Below are 21,706 nucleotides of genomic sequence, written 5' to 3'. Positions count from 1 at the left end.
TTATTTTGCAGCTTGAGGAGATCCTCATGGGAAAGCACTGATACGGAACGAGAGGAAATGATGCTGTGTTGCCAGGTGAAGGTAGTGAAGTTGACACTTCCAGGGAGTTGGACCAATTCCTCAGATTCCTGGAGCTTTGCCCTGGAACCTACTGTGCTCACAGTAGAGTGAAGTGGAAACATTCTGGCTGTAGCTGCCACTTACTTCTGCCACTGACTGTCCCCATAAAGTAAGACTTGCCCAACCCACTTCACACCAGCCAGAAGACCTGAGAGAGAATGGGGCTGTAAGCACCTTCGCCACCACTGAAGACATCTTGCTTTGCTGTCCTTCAATTCAAATAGAGTACTTGGAAAACTGGATACGTAGCAGCTCTCATATGTGCCCCACAGATTCTCTAAGCCGTAATGGCAGTTCTTCCTTCTAAGTGGCCATTGGCTTCATGACCCTTCATAAGAGCATACAGGTATCACTTCCAGCTGATTGGAGTTGGCCTTTTCGTTGAAACCAGTTTGCCATCCCTGAGAGATTCCATCAAGAATATAAATGATCAGCAGTTACACATGATCAGCTTACAAAAGGTCTGATACCTAACTTAGCTAAGAATGAGGGGTAATGATGAACAGGACAGTTTCAACAGAGCTGGAGGCATGATTTACAATATCCAGAGGATAGATATGTAATTTCTGTCTCAGGAGATCTTTAAAAATAGAATATAATCATCTGTTTAGTTGCAGAACTACCTGAAGTCAGAGACTTGATAAGCACCTTCATCTCATGATTTTCCTGGTGCTTTGATTTCATAACTGTTTTAGCCTTCCTTATTTTGATTGAAACCATCAAAGCTTTGCTTTGGTAGCTTATTACTGAATTTTATTACTTCTCCTCTTGGCTAATTGATTCCCTGGATGTCTTTGTACATTCTATGAATAGATATGAAACTGACATCTAGGAGGGTGTAACATTTCTTTTTAAGAGGCACAGTCTTTGTGAAACTGCTCTTTTAGTTACTGGTGTTTGGCAAATGTTTAGTAAGTTATTGCGGCAGTTCCCATTATTTTTCCTGAGTTTTAAAAGTCTCCTGAAAAATTAACCAGATTAATTTAAGCATTAGAAATCTTCTGAATAAAGGACCCCATACATAACTAGCAGTAAATTAAATTTTCAGTTTTCTCAGATACTTGTTCTAGAAATTAGGACTTTAATTCTGTGTGCATTAATTCCTAATTATTTTACCGATTTAATAAGCTTGTTGATTATTCAAACAAAAATCTCAAGATATGTATTGTTTTATAATTTTGAATATCACCTGTATGCTTGCAGCCATTTCCTGTTTACAAAGTAAACTGAATTTTTTGATCGGAATACCTTGAGGATGTTCAAATGATATAATTCTCGAATTAATAAATTTTTAGTTTTCTTCATAGTACTCTTTATAGGTGGGTAGAAATATTTAAGATACATTTTTAAAAATCAAGTAATTTCCAAATTTTGAAATTCCAGCTCTTTTAATTGACTTCTGGATGAAAGGGCAATTAAATCCTCATTAAGATACATTAACAATAACATCAGTTATTAAAACCACATATGTAACCAAATGCCCATAATTATATATATCATACCACTAGTCAAGACTAACCTGATTTAATGAATTATTATTATTATTAATTTTATTATTTCTTGCCAGATTAGATAGATAAGGATTTTTTTCCAGCTTTATTGGGGTATAATTGACCAAAAAATTGTGGATACTTAAAATGTACAATATGATGATTTGATATACATATACATTATGAAATATTTACCATAATCACGTTACTTAATGCATCATTCACCTCACACAGTTGTCTTTTTTGTATGTGTGGAGTTAGATTGCTTAAGATCTACTCTCCTCACGAATTTCAAGTATACCCTTCAGTACTAACCACAGGCACCATGCCATACCTTGGATCCTCAGAACTTACTGATCTTATTAGTGAAAGCTTGTGCCGTGTGACCAGCATCTCCCTATTTCCCCTACCCTACAGCCACTGACAACTACCATTCTACTTTCTGTTTCTATGAATTCAACTTTCTTTTTTTAGATTTCTATATATGAAAGATACCATATACTGTTTGTTTTTCTCGGGTTTATTTCACTTAGCATAATGATCTTCATGTTGCAAATGGCAGTATGTCCAACTGTTTATGGCTGGATAATATTCTATCTATCTATATAATCATATTTTCATCTATCAATGGACATATAGGTTTCCATATTTCTATATCTTGGCTATGCTGCAGTGAACGTGATATTGAAGATCTCTTTAAGACACTGATTTCATTTCCTTCAGATATATGTCCAAAAGTGGGATTTCTGGGTCAGATAGTAGTTCTATTTTTAATATTTTGAGAAACTTCCATACTGTTTCCCATAATGGTTGTACCAATTTACATTCCCACCAGCAGTGCATGAGAGTTCCCTTTTCTCCACCTTCTCATCAACACTTGTATCTCTTCTTTTTTTTTTTTTCTTAAAAAAAATTTTTTTTAATGTTTTTATTCATTTTTGAGACAGAGAGAGACAGAGCATGAATGGGGGAGGGTCAGAGAGAGGGAGACACAGAATCTGAAACAGGCTCCGGGCTCTGAGCTGTCAGCACAGGGGCCCGATGCGGGGCTCGAACTCACGGACCGCGAGATCGTGACCTGAGCCGAAGTCGGCGCTCAACTGACCGAGCCACCTAGGCGCCCCTCTTCTTTTTTTTTTTTTAAAGTTAAGCTTTTCTTTTTTTAATATGAAATTTACTGTCAAATTGGTTTCCATACAACACCCAGTGCTCATTCCAACAGGTGCCCTCCTCAATTCCTATCACCCACTTTCCCTTCCCTCCCACCCCCCATCAACCCTCAGTTTATTCTCAGTTTTTAAGAGTCTCTTATGGTTGGGCTCCCTCCCTCTCTAACTTTTTGATAATAGCCATCCTACAAGGTGTGAGATTATATATTGTGCTCTTTTGATTTGCATTTCCCTGATGATAAACACCTTTTCAAGTACCTTTGGCCATTTGTATATCTTTGTTGTAAAACTGTATATTCAGGTCTTTTGCCCATTTTATTATCAGAGTGTGGGTATGTATGTATGTGTTTATTGCTGTTGGATTGTATGAGTTCCTTGCATATTTTAGATATTAACCCTTTATTAGATATATGGTTTGCAAATATTTTCCCCTTTCTGTATGTTGCCTTTCGTTTTGTTGATTGTTTTCTTTGCTGTATAGAAGCTTTTCTGTTTGATGTAGTCCCATTTGTTTTTTGTTTTCTTGTTATTTGTTTGCTTTTGTTACCTTTGCTTTTGGTGTTGTATCCAAAACAGACTAATCTCAAGAAGCTTTTTCCCTATGTTTTCTTTTAGGATTTTATGGTTTCAGGACTTAAAGTTAAGTCTTTAATCCATTTTGAGTTAATTTTTATATCTAGTGTCAGGCCCAGTTTCATTTTTTTTGCATGTGGATATCTAGTTTTTCCACTGCTTTATATTGAAGAGACTCTCCTTTCCCCATTGTGTGTTCTCAGTGCACTTGTCAAATATTAGTTGATCATATATGGGTGGGATTTATTTCTGGGCTTTCTGTTCTGTTCCATTGGTCTATGTGTCTGCCTCTATGCCATTACCATACTGTTTTAAATACACAGCTTTGTAATATGTTTTGAAATCAGGAAGGCTGAGGCATCCAGCTTTGTTCTTCTTTTTCAAGATAGTCTTGGTTATTTGAGGTCTTCTGTGGTTCTATACAGATTTGGAGATTGTTTCTTGTACTTCTTTTGTATTGATTCTGTAGATTGCTTTGAGTAGTATGAACATTTAAAAAATATGAATTCATCCAACCCAACAACAGGGGTTATTCTTCCTTAATTTGGTATCTTTTCAATTTCTTTCATCAGTGTCTTACAGTTGTCAGTGTATTGGACATTTACCTCCTTGGTTAAATTTAATCTTAAGTATTATTTTTTAAAAAATATAATTTATTGTCAAGTTGGTTAACATATGGTGTATACAGTGTGCTCTTGGTTTTGGGGTAGATTCCCATGATTCATCGCTTACCTACAGCACCCAGTGCTCATCCCAACAAGTGCTCTCCTCAATGCCTATCACCTCTCAGATTGTTCTCTGTGTTTAAGAGTCTCTTATGGTTTGCTTCTCTCTCTGTTTGAAGCTATTTTTTCCCCTTACTTTCCCCCATGGTTTCTGTTAAGTTTCTCAAGTTCCACATATGAGTGAAAACATATGATATCTGTCTTTCTCTGACTAACTTATTTCACTTAGCCTGAGTTCCATCCACACTGTTGCAAATGGCAGGATTTCATTCTTTCTCATTGCCAAGTAGTAATCCATTGTGTATATAAACCACATCTTCTTTATCCATTCATCAGTTGATAGACATTTGGGCTCTTTCCATAATTGGGCTATTGTTGAAAGCACTGCTATAAACATTGGGGTACATGTGCCCCTATGAATCAGCATTCCTGTATGCTTTGAATAAATTCCTAGTTGTGCTATTGCTGGGTTATAGTGTGGTTCTAATTTTAATTTTTTGAGGAAACTTCACACTGTTTTCCAGAGCAGCTGCACCAGTTTGCATTCCTACCAACAGTGCAAGAGGGTTCACATTTCTCCACATCCTCGCCAACATCTGTTGTTTCCTGAGCTGTTAATTTTAGACACTCTAACTGGTGTGAGGTGGTATCTCACTGTGGTTTTTATTTGTATTTCCCTGATGATGAGTGACGTTGAGCATCTTTTTATGTGTCTGTTGGCCATCTGGATGTCTTCTTTGGAAAAGTGTCTGTTCATGTCTTCTGCCCATTTCATCACTGTGTTATTTGTTTTTTGGGTGTTGAGTCTGGTAAGTTTATGGATTTTGGATACTAACCCTTTATCCAATATGTCATTTGCAAATATCTTTTCCCATTCCATTAGTTGCCTTTTAGTTTTGTTGATTGTTTCCTTTGTAGTGCAGATACTTTTTATCTTGATGAGGTCCCAGTAGTTCATTTTTGCTTTTATTTCCCTTGCCTTCAGAGATGTGTTGAACAAGAAATTGCTGTGGCTGAGGTCAAAGAGGTTGTTGCCTGCTTTCTCCTCTAGGGTTTTTATGATTTTGTGTCTCACATTTAGGTCTTTCATCCACTTTGATTTTATTGTGTATGGTGTAAGAAAGTGGTCCAGTTTCATTCTTCTGCATGTTGCTGTCCAGTTCTCCCAGTACCATTTGCTAAAGAGACTGTCTTTTTTCCATTGGATACTCTTTCCTGCTTTGTCAAAGATTAGTTTGTCATACGTTTTTGGGTCCAATTCTGGGCCTATGTGTCTGTTTTTGTGCCAATACCATACTGTCTTGATGATGATAGCTTTGTAGTAGAGGGTAAAGTCCAGGATTGTGATGCCTCCCACTTTGTTTTCTTTTTCAACATTACTTTGCAAATGGGAAAGTTTTCTTAATTTCTCTTTATTATCTCTTTCAGTTCATTGTTAGTGGCAGAAAAGCAACTGATTTTAGTATGTTTGTTTTGTATCCTTTGATTTACTGAATTTTTTTTTTGATGAGTTCTAACACTTTTTTGGGGGGAGTATTTAGATTTTCCATTTATACTATCATGTCATCTGCAAACCAGATTTTTTTTTTTTTTTTTTTTACTTATTCACTTCTGATTTGAATGCTGTTTATTTTTTTCATATCTAATTGCTCTGGCTAGGACTTCCAGTACAACATTGATTAGAAGTGGTGAGGGTAGTCATCCTTGTCTTTTTCCTGATTGTGAAGAAAAGATTTTAACTTTTTGCTATTGAATATGATATTATATTAGCTGTTGGCTTGACATAATGGTCTTCATTGCGTTGAGGTACATTCCTTCTAAACCTAATTGGTTGAGAGTTTTTATCGTGAAAGGATATTGAATTCTGTCAATGTTCTTTTTTTTTTAATTGAAGTGTAGTAGACAACTTAACTTTGATTGCATACAAAAGCTCTACCCTGTTATTCCCTTTCCCCGCAAACATTATTTGCTTTTTATTTCACAGTTCACATGTTTTAAATATTGTGTATCCATTAAGAAATTATTATAGCTATAGTTATCTTTAATACTTTTGTCTAACTCTTATAATAGAGTTAAATGATTTATACATCACCATCATAGTATTAGAGCATTCTGAATCTATATACATATTTTACCAGTGAGTTGTATATTTTCATGTTTTCAAGTTACTAAAATAGTGTCCTTTCATTTTAGCTTGAAGAATTCCCTGTAGCATTTCTTGTTACAGCAGGTCTACTGGTAATGAAATCCCTCAGCTTGTGTTTCAGGAATTCTAGGCATCTCCTTAATTTCTGAAGGACAGCTTTGCTGGGTAAATTATTCTTGGTTGGTAGGTCGTGGTGTTCTTGTCATTTTTTTCAGCACTTTGATTATATCATCCCACACTCTCGTGGGTTGCAAAGTTTCTCCTAAAAAATCCACTGATAGCCTGGTGGAAGTTCCCTTTTATGGGAGCAATTTTTTTTCAGGGATATCTGTATAAATCTCTACAGACTGAATAATACATAAAAGAAAATAGAAACTGACATGATAAGGGGCACCTGGGTGGCTCAGCCGGTTAAGCATCTGCTTTCAGCTCAGGTCATGATCTTGCTATTCGTGAGTTTGAGCCCACATTGGGCTCCGTGCTGACAGTTCAGAGCCTGGGGCCTGCTTGGGATTCTGTGTCTCCTTCTTTCTCTGTCTCTCTCCTGCTCATGCTCTGTCTCTCTCTTTCTCAAAAAAAAAAAAAAAAAAAAAATTAATAAACATTAAAAAAATTAAAAAAAAAAAAGAAACTGACATGATAGGGTTCCTCGTACTGCCAATCTCTGGCTTGCTTAATCCCGTTGATGAAGCATCTGCCTAGTCTTCAGTGTCCAGTCCTTGGAAACTGGTTTTAATAACATGTTGTAAGTTGTACATGTTTGAGTAGTTTCTATCTGAAGAAAAGTTGAAGTTCTGTTGAGAGTTAGAAAACGCCATTTCTGACCCTGAGTGAATAACTCTAGTTGTTTTCTTTGTCCTGATATCTACTCTACTAGTGTGTCTTCTTTCAGGCCTGGTCATGATGTTTGGGCTACTGAATGTTCTATGTTTTGCTTTGATCGCCAGTTATTCTTCAGTATTATTTAGTCTTATAAGTAAACATTAAGCTCTGTGTGTCTGCCTCTGAAAACAAGATCCTAACATAGCCACTGTCTTCAAGGATTTCACTCTCTAGAGGGAAAAATAGGCATAGAGTAAACTAAAATGTAATACGTAGGTGTTAAAGAGTGGTATGATCACATAAACAAATAAACATCGATTTTTTTTTTTTTTTAAGGGGCACCTGGATGGCTCAGTCAGTTAAGTGTCCGACTCTTGATTGTGGCTCAGGCTGTGATCTCATGGTTTGTGGGTTCAAGCCCTACATCGAGCTCCATGCTGATGGTGCAGAACCTGCTTGGGATTTTGTTTCCCTCTCTCTCTGCCCCTCCCCTGCTTGCTCACTCTCTCAAAATAAATATGTAAACATTTTTAAAAATTAAAAAAAAAAAAGAGTGGTGTATCACAGATTATCCTCCTACCCTTGAGAGGTGTGTGCCGGTGTTTCTAACATCCTAGTAGCTTCACAAACCTTAGAATATTTATGTTGGGGTTCATGGTTGATACTTGTTATAGAAGTGAGTTGGGCTGTGTTAACTGTGTTCAGTTAATGTTTCAGGGAGAGACATTATTTCACCTTCATTTTAAACCATAACAGCATATCAATAACATATTTTGTTAAGATTAGAAGCAACATTTTTTGAGGGCTTGTTACGTGCAGGATGCTGACCTCTGTGTTGAAGGCATGCAAAGTTATAAAGCACAACTTCTCCTTTCAAAAGGTACAGCCTCCTTGGGGAAGCAATATTTAAAGAGAGGACAAATATAATGCAGCAGCAGCTTAAACTTCTGCAGAGTGCTGTAGGTTTAAAAAAATTTTTTTTAATGTTTATTTATTTATTTTTTTTTTGAGAGAGAGACAAAGTGTGAGCAGGGGAGGAGCAAAGAGAGAGGAAGACACAGAATCCGAAGCAGGGTCCGGGCTCTGAGCTGTCAGCACAGAGCCTGACGCGGGGCTCGAACTTACGAATGGTGAGATCGTGACCTGAGCCAAAGTTGGACACTCAACTGACTGAGCCACCCAGGTGCCCAAGAGTGCTGTAGTTTTTAACACACCTTCACGTTTATTCCTTATGATAACCCTGTAAAGCAAGTTATTGTAAACACTCACTTTATGATCAGAAAATTCAGTAGCTTCCCACAATTATACAACTAATGCGTGGCAGAGACAACACTTGAAGCCTCCTGACTTTAATCTAAACAGCAGCTCTTGCCTTGACACAGTAAGAACTGAGTAGTTCATGTGGAAATCAGAGAACAAGGTCTTACACGCCCTGTGCAGACACCAAAGAACATTTCAGAATGTGGTGTGCAGTGAAGAAGTGGAGTCTGGGGGCTGGGGCAAGACTACCTGCTGAACAGTTAGCAAAAGCCAAGAGTTTGAGTTGAGAAAAGCCTAAGAACCAGAGTCCAAAGGGAAATTTGACGTGAGAGCTGTTAGCAGTTCCATGAAGAGACAAGGGAGGAGACCTGGGAATTTGTGAGGACAGCTTTCAGCCTGGCCCAATTTCATAGTTCCTTTGGAAGTCTGCATTCTTTCCTTGCTGCTCTTAATGGCACACAGCATTCTGGACCTAAATTTTAACAGGAACAGTAAGGGGTAAGGATGTTTATTTGTATTCTGCATAGATTATACAGTCCTGTGTTCAGGTTGTTGCATATATTTATTTCCAAGGTATGTATGTTAGACCCTCACTGTTTTGACCTTGTACATTGATGAAATGTTTTATATCTGCCACTTTTCAAGTGCTTAGTAGCCATGTGTGGTTAGTGGTTACCATATTAGACAGAATGGTAAGCATAGGTTCTTTTTTTTAAAAAGCATTTTTAAAGTAATATGTGCCATGTAAAAATATACAAAGTGTTCAGGGGGTGCCTGGGTGGCTCAGTCCAAATCTCGGTTTCGACTCAGGTCATGATCTCACTGTTTCATGGGTTTGAGCCCGGCATCAGGCTCTGTGCTGGTGGTGTGGAACCTGTCTGGGATTCTCTCTCTCCCTCTCTCTCTCTGCCTCTCCCCACTCACACTTTCTCCGTCTCTCTCAAAATATAAATAAACTTTTAAAAAATTAAAAAAACAACAAAGCATTCAGAAAGTTAAAAATGGAAAGTGAAAGTGTCTTCCTTGGCCTTCTCAACCTCTCAACCTCTCTCCGGTAGCATCTACTATTAAAACTTCCTGTTGTTTCTTTTAGGAATAGAAAGGTGTGCCTATCAAAATTGTGTATGTATAAGCTTTTAATAAATGACAAAAATTGATTATACTAGGTATTCTGTTTTATGTCTTTTTAAAAAAAAAAATATCATTAATGTTCTATCCAAAAGGTCTTGAAACAGCTGTGCATTTAGCTCTAACTACCTGTTTTAAAGGTCGCCTTGTATCTCCTTGTTTGGAAATAGCATTTACCATTTCCTCTTTAGGCTTTTATGTTATTTCCACTTTTTGTTGTTGTTCTTGCCATTCCAAACAGTGTTGTAATACATATTGTGTGTTTATTTATTTTGTGTGTTTGTAGGGAAGAGTCCTACTAGTGCAGTTGCTGGATCAAAGGATAAGAACACAACCTCTTAAGAAAGGCTCCTAATGGTCCTCCTTGACAAGTGTTGTTTCTAAGCAAGGAGGGAGTATTGAATCTGGGCCAAGGCTAGGGCATAAAAGACTGGAAGGAAAAAGAACCAGAGCTAAAATAAAGATGAAGAAACTGTGGCTATGAGGCCAGATGATAAATATCTATACCAATGGTCTTTTTTTTTATGTTTATTCAGTTTTGAGAGAGTATAAGCAGAGGAGGGGTAGAGAAAGTGGGGGACACAAGATCCAAAGCAGGCTCTGTGCTGACAGCTGAGAGGCCAAAACAGGGCTTGAACTCATGAACTATGAGACTGTGACCTGAGCCGAAGTCGGATACTCAACCAACTAAGCCACCCAGGCACCGCACTAAACCAATAGTCTTCAGGGTGGCCTTTAAGTTTAACAAGTACAGTTGCTTCTGGGAGTATTTAAGAAAAGAGCCTTAAATATCAATGTATTTTATTGCAATAGTAGAGGTATGTATATGCTTTTATAACTGCTAGTGTTTTTAATTTTGTTATAAAAATATTGTGCCATTATAACAAATATAATAATATGTTGATTGTATTTAGGTTGGGAAATGCGAGAAAGTATAAAGAAGACAAATTTCACTCATACTCAGAGAAGACTAATGTTAATACTTTTATTTCTTATTTCTGTCTATGTACTAGTTTTTACATAGTTGAGATCGTACTGTATATACACGTGTTTGTATTCAACTTTGCTTATCAATCCTGATCTTGTTGATTTATTTTCTTTCATTAATTTTTGCCTTTTTTTTTTTTTTTAGGTAATAGAAATCTAACACGGTTTTGGAATGAATTTGGATACCAGAATAACAAGGATGGAGAGAAATCTTTAGATTCTATTCAGTATCAAAGAAGACAAGCCATGGCCATACCATTCATCATTCAGTGTGGTGAGTGTTGAATTCCATTCCAATCAGCAAACACTTAGTCAATATGCAAGTCATTGTGTTAAAAATGGGGTGTGAGAAAGACAAAGGTGGGTAGGATAGGGTTCTTGCTTTCAAAGGGGTTAGGGCCTAGGAGAGAGGTTAAGATACACATGAGACGAATTGTAATAAAAATGAAAATTAGGTAAGTGACGTCAAAGAGGCATAAAATTATTTGAGGATTCCAAAAGGGAGGTAGAGGAAGTTGAGGCCAGGCTTTGTGATAGAGGTAGCTTGTGCTGTGGTCTTTAAAGTAGAATTTTTTTTACCTTCTTCGATGTGGCCTCCTCTCTCCCTTTGGTTGTGGAGTTTGTCCTGCCAGTCGTCAGGTCTATTCCTGGGGCATTCAGGATGATTTGATAGTTATCTGGTTGTGTTCATGGGACAAGGTAAGCCTAGGCTCCTTCCGCTCCCCCACTGTCTTCCTCTACCTCTGTCTAAGGTAGAATTTTGACAGGCAGAGATGTAGTGGGACATGTGTGTTAATATCAAGTGGATACTTCAACTAAAATTTTTGTCATAGAATAATAGATACAGTCGTTCAAAAAATTTTAATATGTAGCACTGTGTTAACTAGTACTTAGAAGTTAGCTACTGAATGAATGATGAATTAATAATAAAAGCTAAGAGTAGGTTGAGTAAACTTTAATTAGAGTGACTTAAAGGCCAGAGTAAGGAGTGTTGACTCTGATAAGTAATGAAGAGTCTTTGGAAGTGTTTCAATATAAGAACAACAGACATCACTGAAGCATTCAGCACTTAGTGCATGTCTCTGATACATCTACCAGCCACTATACAGAGGGTTAGAGAACCAAAGACACTCTCTTCTATCTGCAAGGAGTCTGCCATCCAGTGGAGAAGGCAGCCAGGCAAACAAAGAAAGTGCACGCCGTGTGCACAATTTTGTAGTTGTTTACACAGTGTCAAGGGAACACTTCTCCGACCTCATCCCTGGGATGATCCAAAGAGGACCTGACTGTCGTTTGTAACTTATAGGAAGCTTGCTCTGGCAGCTCAGTGCAGGATGATTTGGAGGAGAGCTAGAGCAAAGGTTGAGGTCAGATTATGCCATGGGCATAGTCCAGGATCCAGGGGAGAAATTGTACATGTTTGAAGAAGGGCATAGCCGTGGGATTTGAGAGGAACATACATGGCATGTATTTAGAAGGTATAATTGAGGAAATTGATGACTATATGCAACAGTCTATTGGATGGTATTAATATAATAATAGCTGAAAATTTCTGTGTGTTTTTGATGTTTGCGGGGTACTGTCAGAATCCAGCCTCTAGTACCCAAGAGCTGTATGAAATTGGGCAAATTCCTTACCTTCTTTAAGCCTCAGTGTTTAGACTCTTAAAATGGGGTTAGCATTTGTAGCTAAATCATACAGTTTGATGAAAATAATATGAATTAACACATGCAAAATTTACTAAGTGCTTAGGATGGCATATTAGGGTCCTCCAGAGAACCAGAACCAAAAGGAGAGGTGAATAGATGGATAGATATTAATTATAGGGAATTGGTTCACATGATTAAGGAGACTAAAGAGTCCCGAGACCTGCAGTCAGCAAGCTGGAGACCCAAGAGAGCCATTGATTTAACTCCAGTTTGAGGCTGAAGGCCTGAGGGCCAGGAGACCCAGTAATATGGTTCGAGTCTGAATGTTGACAGCCTTGTTACCCAGGACGAGCCGATGTTTTAGAGTCGGAAGTCAGGAAAAAATTGATGTCTCAGCTCAATGTGAGGACAGTCAAGAAGAAAAAGTTCCTTCTTTCTTAGAAGACAGTAACCCTTTTGGAGTTCCATTCAGGCCTTCAGGCCCACATTAGGAAGGGTAATCTTTTTAACTCAGTCTACCAATGCAAGAGTTGTTCTCATCCCAAACACCCTCAAAGACACACTCGGAATAATGTATGGCCAAATATCTGGGTATGCCACGGCCCAGTCAAACTGACACATAAAATTCAGCATCATAAATAGTGCCTCGCAATGTTGGCTCTTAAAATTGTTACGTCATTTAATCCTTAACAATTCTTTTAGGTAAGTGCTAATATTAATACCTTGTTACAGATAATGATACTGAAGCACAGAGAAGTAGTTCATCCAGAATCATGGAGGTAGCAAGTGGTAGAACTATTCCAGTTCTCTTTAAAAAAAAAAAAAAAACTTTTTTAATGTTTTTATTTATTTTTGAGAGAGAGACACAGAAAAAGAGTGCAGGCTGTGGAGGGGCAGAGAGAGAGGGGCACAGAATCCAAAGCAGGCTCCAGGCTTCGAGTGGTCAGCAGAAAGCCTGACACGGACCTCAAACCCACGAACCGTGAGATCGTGACCTGAGCCGAAGTTGGAAGCTTAACCGACTGAGCCAGCCAGGCTCCTGAGCTATTCCAGTTCTTAACCATTGTGACTTGAACGCTGTGTGACTTGAACCAGTGTGCAAACTGTTTCCATCATAGACGAACAGGGAAAATGTTTACCTAAGAGCCATGAGCTGTGTATGTGGATAGAATTCAGGATTAGCATTAATCCTGGAAAGAGTGGGGTCCCTTGGTCCTATAGGCATGAAGGAGTGAAAGGAAGAAATAGACAAATGAGGTCAGAAACCAAACTGTAGGCTGGAGAGTGGAATAAGAGCAGGAGACAAACACAGGAAAAGAAACTGTGAACTGTTCAGAGAACTTGATTTTCCTTGTTATGTTAGTCATGTGGTTGGAGATGGAAAGTGGTGTTGGCAGCAGAGAAATACTGAATCAGAGAAAATGGAAGAGTCAAGTCACTAGAAATGTTCCCCTGTTCAAGAAGAGGTGGAGAGGAATCTATTAGTTAAGATTCTTTTGGCTAAAAGTAGCAGAAACCAACTGGAAAGAACTTAAGCAATAACAACAATGACAAAACAATAATAATAATAATTTATTGGTGGTGGTGCCCCAGTGTAGCTCATAGAATCCCAGACTAGTTATGCTATCAAATATAAAAGGTATGTGATGATAGATTAACTTGCTTTGTTTCAAACGATAGCTCATACTTTTGGTATGTGCAATCAGCCATGTAACTATGCTAGGTTCACTTCTGATTGTGGTCTTTCTTGTGTGTGATTTTGTTTTCATTCTCAGATCTTTGCCTTAAATGGAGAGTCTTGCCTTCTTCTATCAATTATCAGGAAAAAGAATTTTTTGATCTCTGGATTTGTGCAAATAATCCTAACATCTTGGAAAACAGGTAGTTTTTGATAGTTTTCTAAAATTTTTATCCATTTTTAATTCCTAACATAATTATGTATGAGACTAGGAAATTTCAGCTATAGATATCTTAGCTTAATAGCTATCATCCCTGTGAACTGTTTCTATCTCTTTGCCACCTATGGAGAGACACTTTGTTAATGTACTTTGCCATCAAGATAAGAGACCTGGATGTAACTATTTGCAAACTTTGGGGACGTGCAGCTGTGTGCAACGTGTGCAGCAGGAGACCATGACCCAGTGTTTGAGTTCTGCCTTCCAGTTCATTTTCACACAATGTATGGCTTTATCATAAAGGAGTCTTATCCAGAGGGTGTCTCCAGGGGCACTAGCCTGTTAGACCATGTGCTTTTTTCTGTTTAAGTCACATATTGATTTCATTGCTTTGTGCTCCTGGAGGAAGAAGTTCAGACTAAAACAGGAAAAAGACTGATTAAGTATTGATGAATGTCACTGTTATTACTGGCCTGTTAGACTTCTGTGACCTTCCTTGGGGAGAAAAGAGTGAGTACCCCCTTTTAATGAAGGCACCCCTAATTCAAACATTGCTTCTCCATAGAGTTTGTCCTAAGTTTTTGGCCTGCATAAGTGGATCAATATTGCAAATATAGACATTAGTGTAATAATTCCTGTTTGGTTATTTTTATCTAGCCTTAAACAAACAAACAAAAAACCAAGAGAGAGAAAATTTAAAAAAATTTTTAGAAACTGCTGCTAAAACCCCTTCCACCTGGAGTCCTCAGGTTAGCCATATTTAGAGACTAAGGAGAATGCCATTTGGATGTAAATTTTAAAAAATAAAAAAATAAAATTAAAGAAAAAAGAGGGGAAAAAAAAGGAAAATGCCAGAAGTGGTAAGGACTCTTAGATGGCCTGGGGGTTTTCAGTCTTATTTCTTGTTTTACAGGAGAACTTGCTTGTTTGTTTGTTTGTTTTCCAAATAACATTTATCTCACACCTCAAATCTATAAGATAAGTGCAGAACTTTCCTGATTGAAATGGAAGCTGGAAATCTGGGGGCCAAAGACATCCACTTATCATTTCTGTTCTATGCTCTCTGTACAAAGCTCTGGGGAGCTTAGAGCTTTGAGCTTTAGAGCTGCAGCGAGCATGATTAGACACTACTGATCTGGTCTCATTCCTTCATTTTACAGAAGTGAAAGCTGAAACCCAGATGGGGGCTGAGAAACATGTTGCTAAAGCTACTGGCCAGGGTCTTCTGACTTGTCACTAGTTTCTAGCCCTAACTTGAAACTTAAATATTTCCCACATAGGAACCATGAGTTGGCTCAATTTCAGTATTTAGAATAGTTAATAGTATTGATCCCTTCCTGTGAGGTAAAAACTTTTCATGCAACATTAGGATAGTGTTTAGAGTTCTGACTCTGAGGCCAGGCTGCCTGGGATTGACGCCTGGCTCCATTAGCTGTGAAACCTTGAACAGGTAACAGAACCTCTCTTGAAATTGACTTTCTATCATTTAGGATGGGGTGTAACCATAGTACCTTTTGTATCTTCTCTGGGTCCAGCTGAGTCCCTTAGAAAGACAATTTACTAAGTTTCTGGTTACTGGGGGCTTCTTAGTTATAAGAATTGAGGTCCCTCCCCACATGTCTAACATATATCTATGACTTCTTAGCCCAGCCTTGGGCATTCTTGGACTCACAGAACTGGGATCTGTCCTCTACAGCTTTCTTTACCTCCAGCTTACCATTGTCCCTGGATTGGCACACTCTCACCCTCTTCTTGAAATGTGGTGATGCCATCAGAGAACATAGCAAAATTAGTTTCAAAGCTGCATTACAGTGCCCCTTGTGATGACAGGCAAGATAAATTTAGCCACATTGACAGAAAACTGATGGTCTCTCAAAGCCTAAAATGCAGAGAGTCATCTTATATTTATAATTTATGTCCTTGATTCTTGAAATATGCTGACATAATTTTGACCATGTGTATTTCATTTGCACTGAAAAGATTAGGACAAAAAATATGCTTAATGTGCCAGCAAGAGATTTAGGAGATATATAAAGAAAAACTCTTGATTATGAGGGCAATTACTAGAGAGTTGACACTTTATTGAAAGTCATTAATAGTTCCAATTCAATATGGTAGGATGGACCTATGTACTTTGAGAATACACCATGAAATAGCAACATCCTGTGCCATTGGATTTGGATAGAATCACATGAAATTGGTGTATTAAAGTGATGAGAAATGCAGTATAGTTTTTAGACAACATTTGATGAATGGAAGGCCAGAGTAATGGCAAAAAGTGGCATCATCTGTATTTATAGAAAATATAGTGTTATGGTAAGCAGTTAATTGCCAATTGTCAGTAGGGTTAATAGCAATGAACAGCATTTGAATGAACAATCTGTGTAACCAGAATTTAGGCAGGAAATATAATAACAGCTTTTTCTTACAAAGCAATTACATATGTTATCTCATTTCCCGTTTACAATAACTGTATGAACTTTCACCATTTCTCAGAGGAGGAAACAGACTAAGACAGGCCCCATGACTTGTCCAGGATTCCTCTCCAGAGCTAAAATTTGAAGCTAAAGCTGTAGGTGTAAACTTGTACTCTTTCTGCCTTATCACATCCAGTCTCCAAAGGCATCCTCTTTGTGTGTGTTTCAAATTTTTTTTATTTGAGTAACATTACACACAATGTTACGTTAGTTTCAAAGTGTACAACACAGCGATTCAACATCTATATACCTTGCTCTATGTTCACCACAGGTGTAGCTACCATCCCTCACCATACAACACTATTACAGTATCATTGACTATATTCCCTACGCTGTACCTTTTATGTCTGAGACTTATTCATTCCATCACTGGAAGCCTGTATCTCCCACTGCCCTTCACCCGTTTTGCCCATGCCCCACCCCTTTCCCTCTGGCAACCGTCGGTTTGTTCTCTGTATCTATAGGTCTGATTCTGCTTTTTATGTATTCGTTTGTCTTGTTTTTTTAGATTCTGAAGGCATCCTTTTATATTTCAGGAAGCCTAATGCCAGTTATATACGCTATAGTGACAAAACATACCATTTTACAAATGGTAGTATTCAGAGTTGACCCAGCAGGTAAAATGAAACCATTCTTTTTTGGACCACCAGAGCCTGTTTTTTGTTTCCACTTTATTTTTATTTTTAATATGAAATTTATTGTCAAATTGGTTTCCATACAACACCCAGTGCTCATCCCAAAAAGTGCCCTCCTCAATACCCATCACCCACCCTCCCCTCCCTCCCACCCCCCATCAACCCTCAGTTTGTTCTCAGTTTTTAAGAGTCTCTTATGCTTTGGCTCTCTCCCTCTCTAACCTCTTTTTTTTTCTCTCTTTTCTTTTTTTTTTCTTCTTCCGAGGGAGGCTAGACATTTTTTATCACAGTAGCTGAGAAATAGGTATCAGTATACTTCCATTCCATTCATGCTCTGTGTTTATCTGCATTTATAAATGGGGATCACCAACAGGGTAAGAATGATGCTTATCATTTGACTGAACCAAAGAAGTCTGCATTGTGAGAATGATATTTAAAAATATTCATGGGTCGTGTTGCAAGTTAAAATTTAATTTGCTTCCCAAAATCTTTAACTAAAGATAATTGACAGGATTGTGTTTTATTAAAATACTTGAGGTTATTCTTTTCTGAATAAAAACTGCACGTTGCCACAGGGTTTTTGCTCAAAATAGAAACCTCTATAGGTACCACCCCACAGATGTCTTCAAATCAGCACTGCAGGTAGCTGTACATATAGTAGATACCCCCTGATTTGTTTAGTTGCCTCCTCTGTTTGAAACTCACAATAACAGCGAATACCATATGTGGGTGGAATTAAGTGCTTTTTCACAGTCCTGCTTGAATTTGACCACAGTTCCTCACTCCCTTCTCCTAAGGGGCAAGAAAAATATACCCTGAAGCCCTGAAAAACACAAATCATGGGTTTGATCAGCTCTGCTTCTCCAGCACTGTTTCAGCTGGGAGAAGGCCCTAATCTTGGCCCCCTCCTCCCTGTCCCAGCTTCACAACACATTTATTTCATACAAACTTTGTCCCTTCCCCCTTATTTTTGGTTCATGTAAATAAGAGAAAAACCCTCGTGTAAAACAGGCTCTCAGAATTCACCTTGACATTTTGCCCCACTTCTGAACATGCCCAGTCATGCCCTGACTAAAAGCCATGCCTGGTGGGAGTTGAACTTTTTATCCTTGACAAGCCTTGCTCTCAAGAGAAACAATATCATATATCAATTTTTTTTATAGTTTGGCTAACTCAAGTCTACAGAACATAGCCATGTGACCAAGAGTAGGAAAATAACAAAACAAAACAAAACAAAATACCCCAAACCTCCCAAGCCATATGTTTCAAAGGTGGTTAGTATTTTTATGGAACCATAACGAGGGAGGCTCTTGTCCACGGTCTGCCTACTGTTCATTTACATACAGTTCTACTTGATTATATACTACGTGTGTTAACCAACTAGTGATTAGAAACAGCACAGCAGTAAGACTGGGCAGCACAGAGGCCCCTGCAAGTGTGTTTACCACAACAGCAGGGAGAGAAGGGCGGGAGCTGGGAGCACGCTGCAGCCAGGGTGTGGGGCTGATCGGTGATGAAGGGCTGTGCACGGCTCCGTAAGCCCCCAAGGCTGTGACTGAGTGACTGCATGACACCACAGTGGTCACAGTGCTTCACAGCCCTCCTGAGTTCTCAAACAAGGGATCCATGTGTTCCAGAGCAGAATTATTTGGTGTCATTAAGAGAGACATGGAGATTTCTCTCCAAAGTTTCTTGGGGAAAAAATGTTTGGCAATAATGAGATAAGCTTCAATTATCTGAGGACATCTTTGCAAAAGGCCTCATTTCATGATAATGCAGGATAAATGAAGCATTGGTAAAGTAATGAAGGTTCTCCCATTCTTGTAAATATACCACCCTCCACATTTTCCCTTAAGCTCTTTTCCATGCAGGCTGGAGACGTAATGTCATGTATTGCCAAAAGTCATCAATACAGTGCTCTTCCTTTGTAGTCACGTTTTGGATATAAGGCGTAAGGAGTATCTGTTCATAGAAGTAAGTCATCTTTCACAGACAATAAACAGTTTGATATTTCCTCCTGATGTTGTTTCTTGTTGATCGTGAAGTTGTCATCAGGCAGAAAGCCTACCTTCCATCCCCCTGGGCACCATGAGCAGAGTGTCACCATCAAAAAATGAGAAGGAGAAACAACTTCGAGAGGCAGTCCAAAGGTACCACAATCGACTGGCAGAACAGCAGCCACAGGTGAGCTGTTGTTAATTCTTTCCAAAATCTACCCAAACTCTTTGAGCTGTTGGTTTTATGTGTGCACATGAACTAAAGTGGTTGTTTCCTTCTTTTTTTGTCCCCTGCTTTTCATTTTGGGGCTAAGGACTGTTTGGGAGGGAGCACAGTGCCCCAGGGGCTCAGAAAGGGAGGTGAGTTGTTAAAAAAAATACTACCTGTGACATTTAAGCCCATCTACACAGCAGTGCACGTGAGGAGTAGGAAGATTTATTTCCACCTACAAATTCACATAGAGTCTGGTATAGGCGACATGGTCAAGACTGGGGCATAAGTCTGTATGTTTCCCAAGATTGTGTTCTTCCCTGAGAGTCGGTTTTTGAGGTGAAGAATTGGTCTTTTAAAAAATATTAGCCTATTAATATAGAAACTCAATGTCACTTAATTGTTAAGAAAATTCAATAAATAAGACATTACTATCAGTAAATGTAAGAAACCATGACAATTTCAAGTGAAAGAAAAAGTGGCATGCAGAAATATTATTTTAATCTCTTAACTAATAAAGGAATTAGATCTCTGTTTACTTTATAGATTTAACACCCAAATTCAGCATTTTTAAATATAGCCTGTCAACTTCCTCAAATAGAACCTGAGGAGGTCAGCAGCATATGTCCAAATGTGTTGACCTCTCTGTAAATGTCAGGAAATAAAATACTTGAATAGAAAATTCTCTTATGGAGCAGGGAGAATGATCCTCAGGCTTAATACCTTATTATTATGTGTCTCCCTGTGCTTTTTAGAAGATAAACTTTCTTTTCCACCTCATTTCATCTTCTTACCTCTCCCACTTTGCTAGGGATCTGCTGTGCAGATCAGCCCAGCCACCACTTGGGATCACAACCAAAGAAACCTGACCCTTCCTGTTAGTCTGGAGTCTCTGGGTTTCTCAGGAAGACCTGACTGAGAGTCGCTTTGCAAACATATTCTCTTAAGCATTCCCTGTCCCCTGAAACTGGTGAAAATTTCTACAGTTCTTAGAGCCTCTAGTCGTGGGTTTGATAACACAGGTCAGAAGTAAAGGTATCATAGCCTGCAGTTATTTTAATCAACAAGTAGGTACAGTCAGATCTTTCCAATGTGGAATGTCTTCATTTGTTTTTCATTTCTTGTTTACTACTCCTGTAGATTTGTGAAGACAGACAGCATATCCTGAATTGATTCTATCTTTATTGCAGTCTCTGGATACTTTTTTCTTTCCAATGGAGGTCAGAGCTGACCCTTGGATAGTAATAGTTGCCAGTTGCAAAGACTTAAATTACCCTTTTGCTTGTTTAGTATTGGCTGTTTTATTCATTACTAAGGTAGAGATTTTGATGGTAGCTGTTGGGGTAACATTTGGGCCATCCATTCTGCTTATTCTTTCTTTCTTGGTAGTTGAGTTTTTCATAACGAATTTGATCCAGGTTTATAGATTCAGTCTGTTTTAAATTTAAACAAAGAAGTTTAGCGGTACTTGCATAGAGACTTGCTGCCATCAGTTCAAAGGATGTAAGAATCCTCACCCTCCTCGTCCTCTTTTGTGAAAATAATCTTAACATATTCAACTCACTTTCAACACTCAGTGCCCTTAGCTGACCCTGTTTTGGAGCTAATCAAGGAAAGCTTTGTTTAAGGTTCACCAGCCGTAGGCAACCAGTTAATTTTGAGGTGATCATTGAGCACACACTTGCCTTTGGGTCTGTCCCATGCTAGGCATTGTGGGAAATACAGAGTAACTCTAATACCACAGCATGAGCTCTGTGAGCTCAGGGATAACCTTGGTTTTGTTTACTGTAAATCTGTTACCGAGAACTGTTCCTGGCAAGTAGTAAGTACTCAATAAATAGTTGTTGAATCAATAATAGAACACACGTTCAGATAATAAACAGTCCTTTTGCAGACCGAGTCTAACAGCTGTTTGAAAATTAGTGACCAGGGGTGCCTGGGTGGCTCAGTTGGTTAAGTATCCAACTCTTAGTTTCAGCTCAAGTCTTGATCTCACAGTTCATTAGTTCAAGTCCCACAATGCGCTCTGTGCTGGTGGCACAGAGCCTGCTTGGGGTTCTCTCTCTCTCTCTCTCTCTCTCTCTCTCTCTCAAAATAAATAAACTTAAAAAAAAAAAGAAAATTAGTAACCACTGTAACATAATACTAGTTCAGTACTTGTCTGATCATAACTGAAACTACGATAGAGGTTTATTACAGGGAGAGAGTGGGGCAGCTTCAGTCAAAAAAAGGTTCAAAGAAGGAATGGCAGGGGCACCTGGGTGGCTCAGTTGGTTGAGCATCTGACTTTGGCTCAGGTCATGATCTCAAGGTTCGTGAGTTCAAGCCCCGCATTGGGCTCTGTGCGGGCAGCTTGGAGCCTGGAGCCTGCTTCGGATTCTGTGTCTCCCTCTTTCTCTCTGCCCCTCCCCAGCTTGCACTC

The 21,706-nt window shown here is 38.6% G+C and overlaps 1 protein-coding gene across 4 annotated transcripts in view; it reads left to right on the top strand.

Annotated features, from left to right (window-relative positions):
- Positions 1-21,706, top strand: part of MORC1 (MORC family CW-type zinc finger 1) — a 163,768-nt gene that overhangs the window by 76,068 nt on the left and 65,994 nt on the right. For all 4 annotated transcript variants that reach the window (XM_042903391.1, XM_042903388.1, XM_042903389.1 and 1 more), the window contains 3 exons: positions 10,566-10,694; positions 13,845-13,950; positions 19,122-19,260. In XM_042903391.1, coding sequence (XP_042759325.1) covers positions 10,566-10,694; positions 13,845-13,950; positions 19,122-19,260 — 374 coding nt within the window. The remainder of the gene's footprint in view (positions 1-10,565; positions 10,695-13,844; positions 13,951-19,121; positions 19,261-21,706) is intronic.

The sequence above is a fragment of the Panthera leo genome, chromosome C2, assembly GCF_018350215.1.
Source record: "Panthera leo isolate Ple1 chromosome C2, P.leo_Ple1_pat1.1, whole genome shotgun sequence".
In the NCBI taxonomy this organism is placed as follows: domain Eukaryota; kingdom Metazoa; phylum Chordata; class Mammalia; order Carnivora; family Felidae; genus Panthera; species Panthera leo.
Note: the sequence above shows the minus strand (reverse complement) of the source record. Positions and strands in the feature narration are given on the sequence as shown.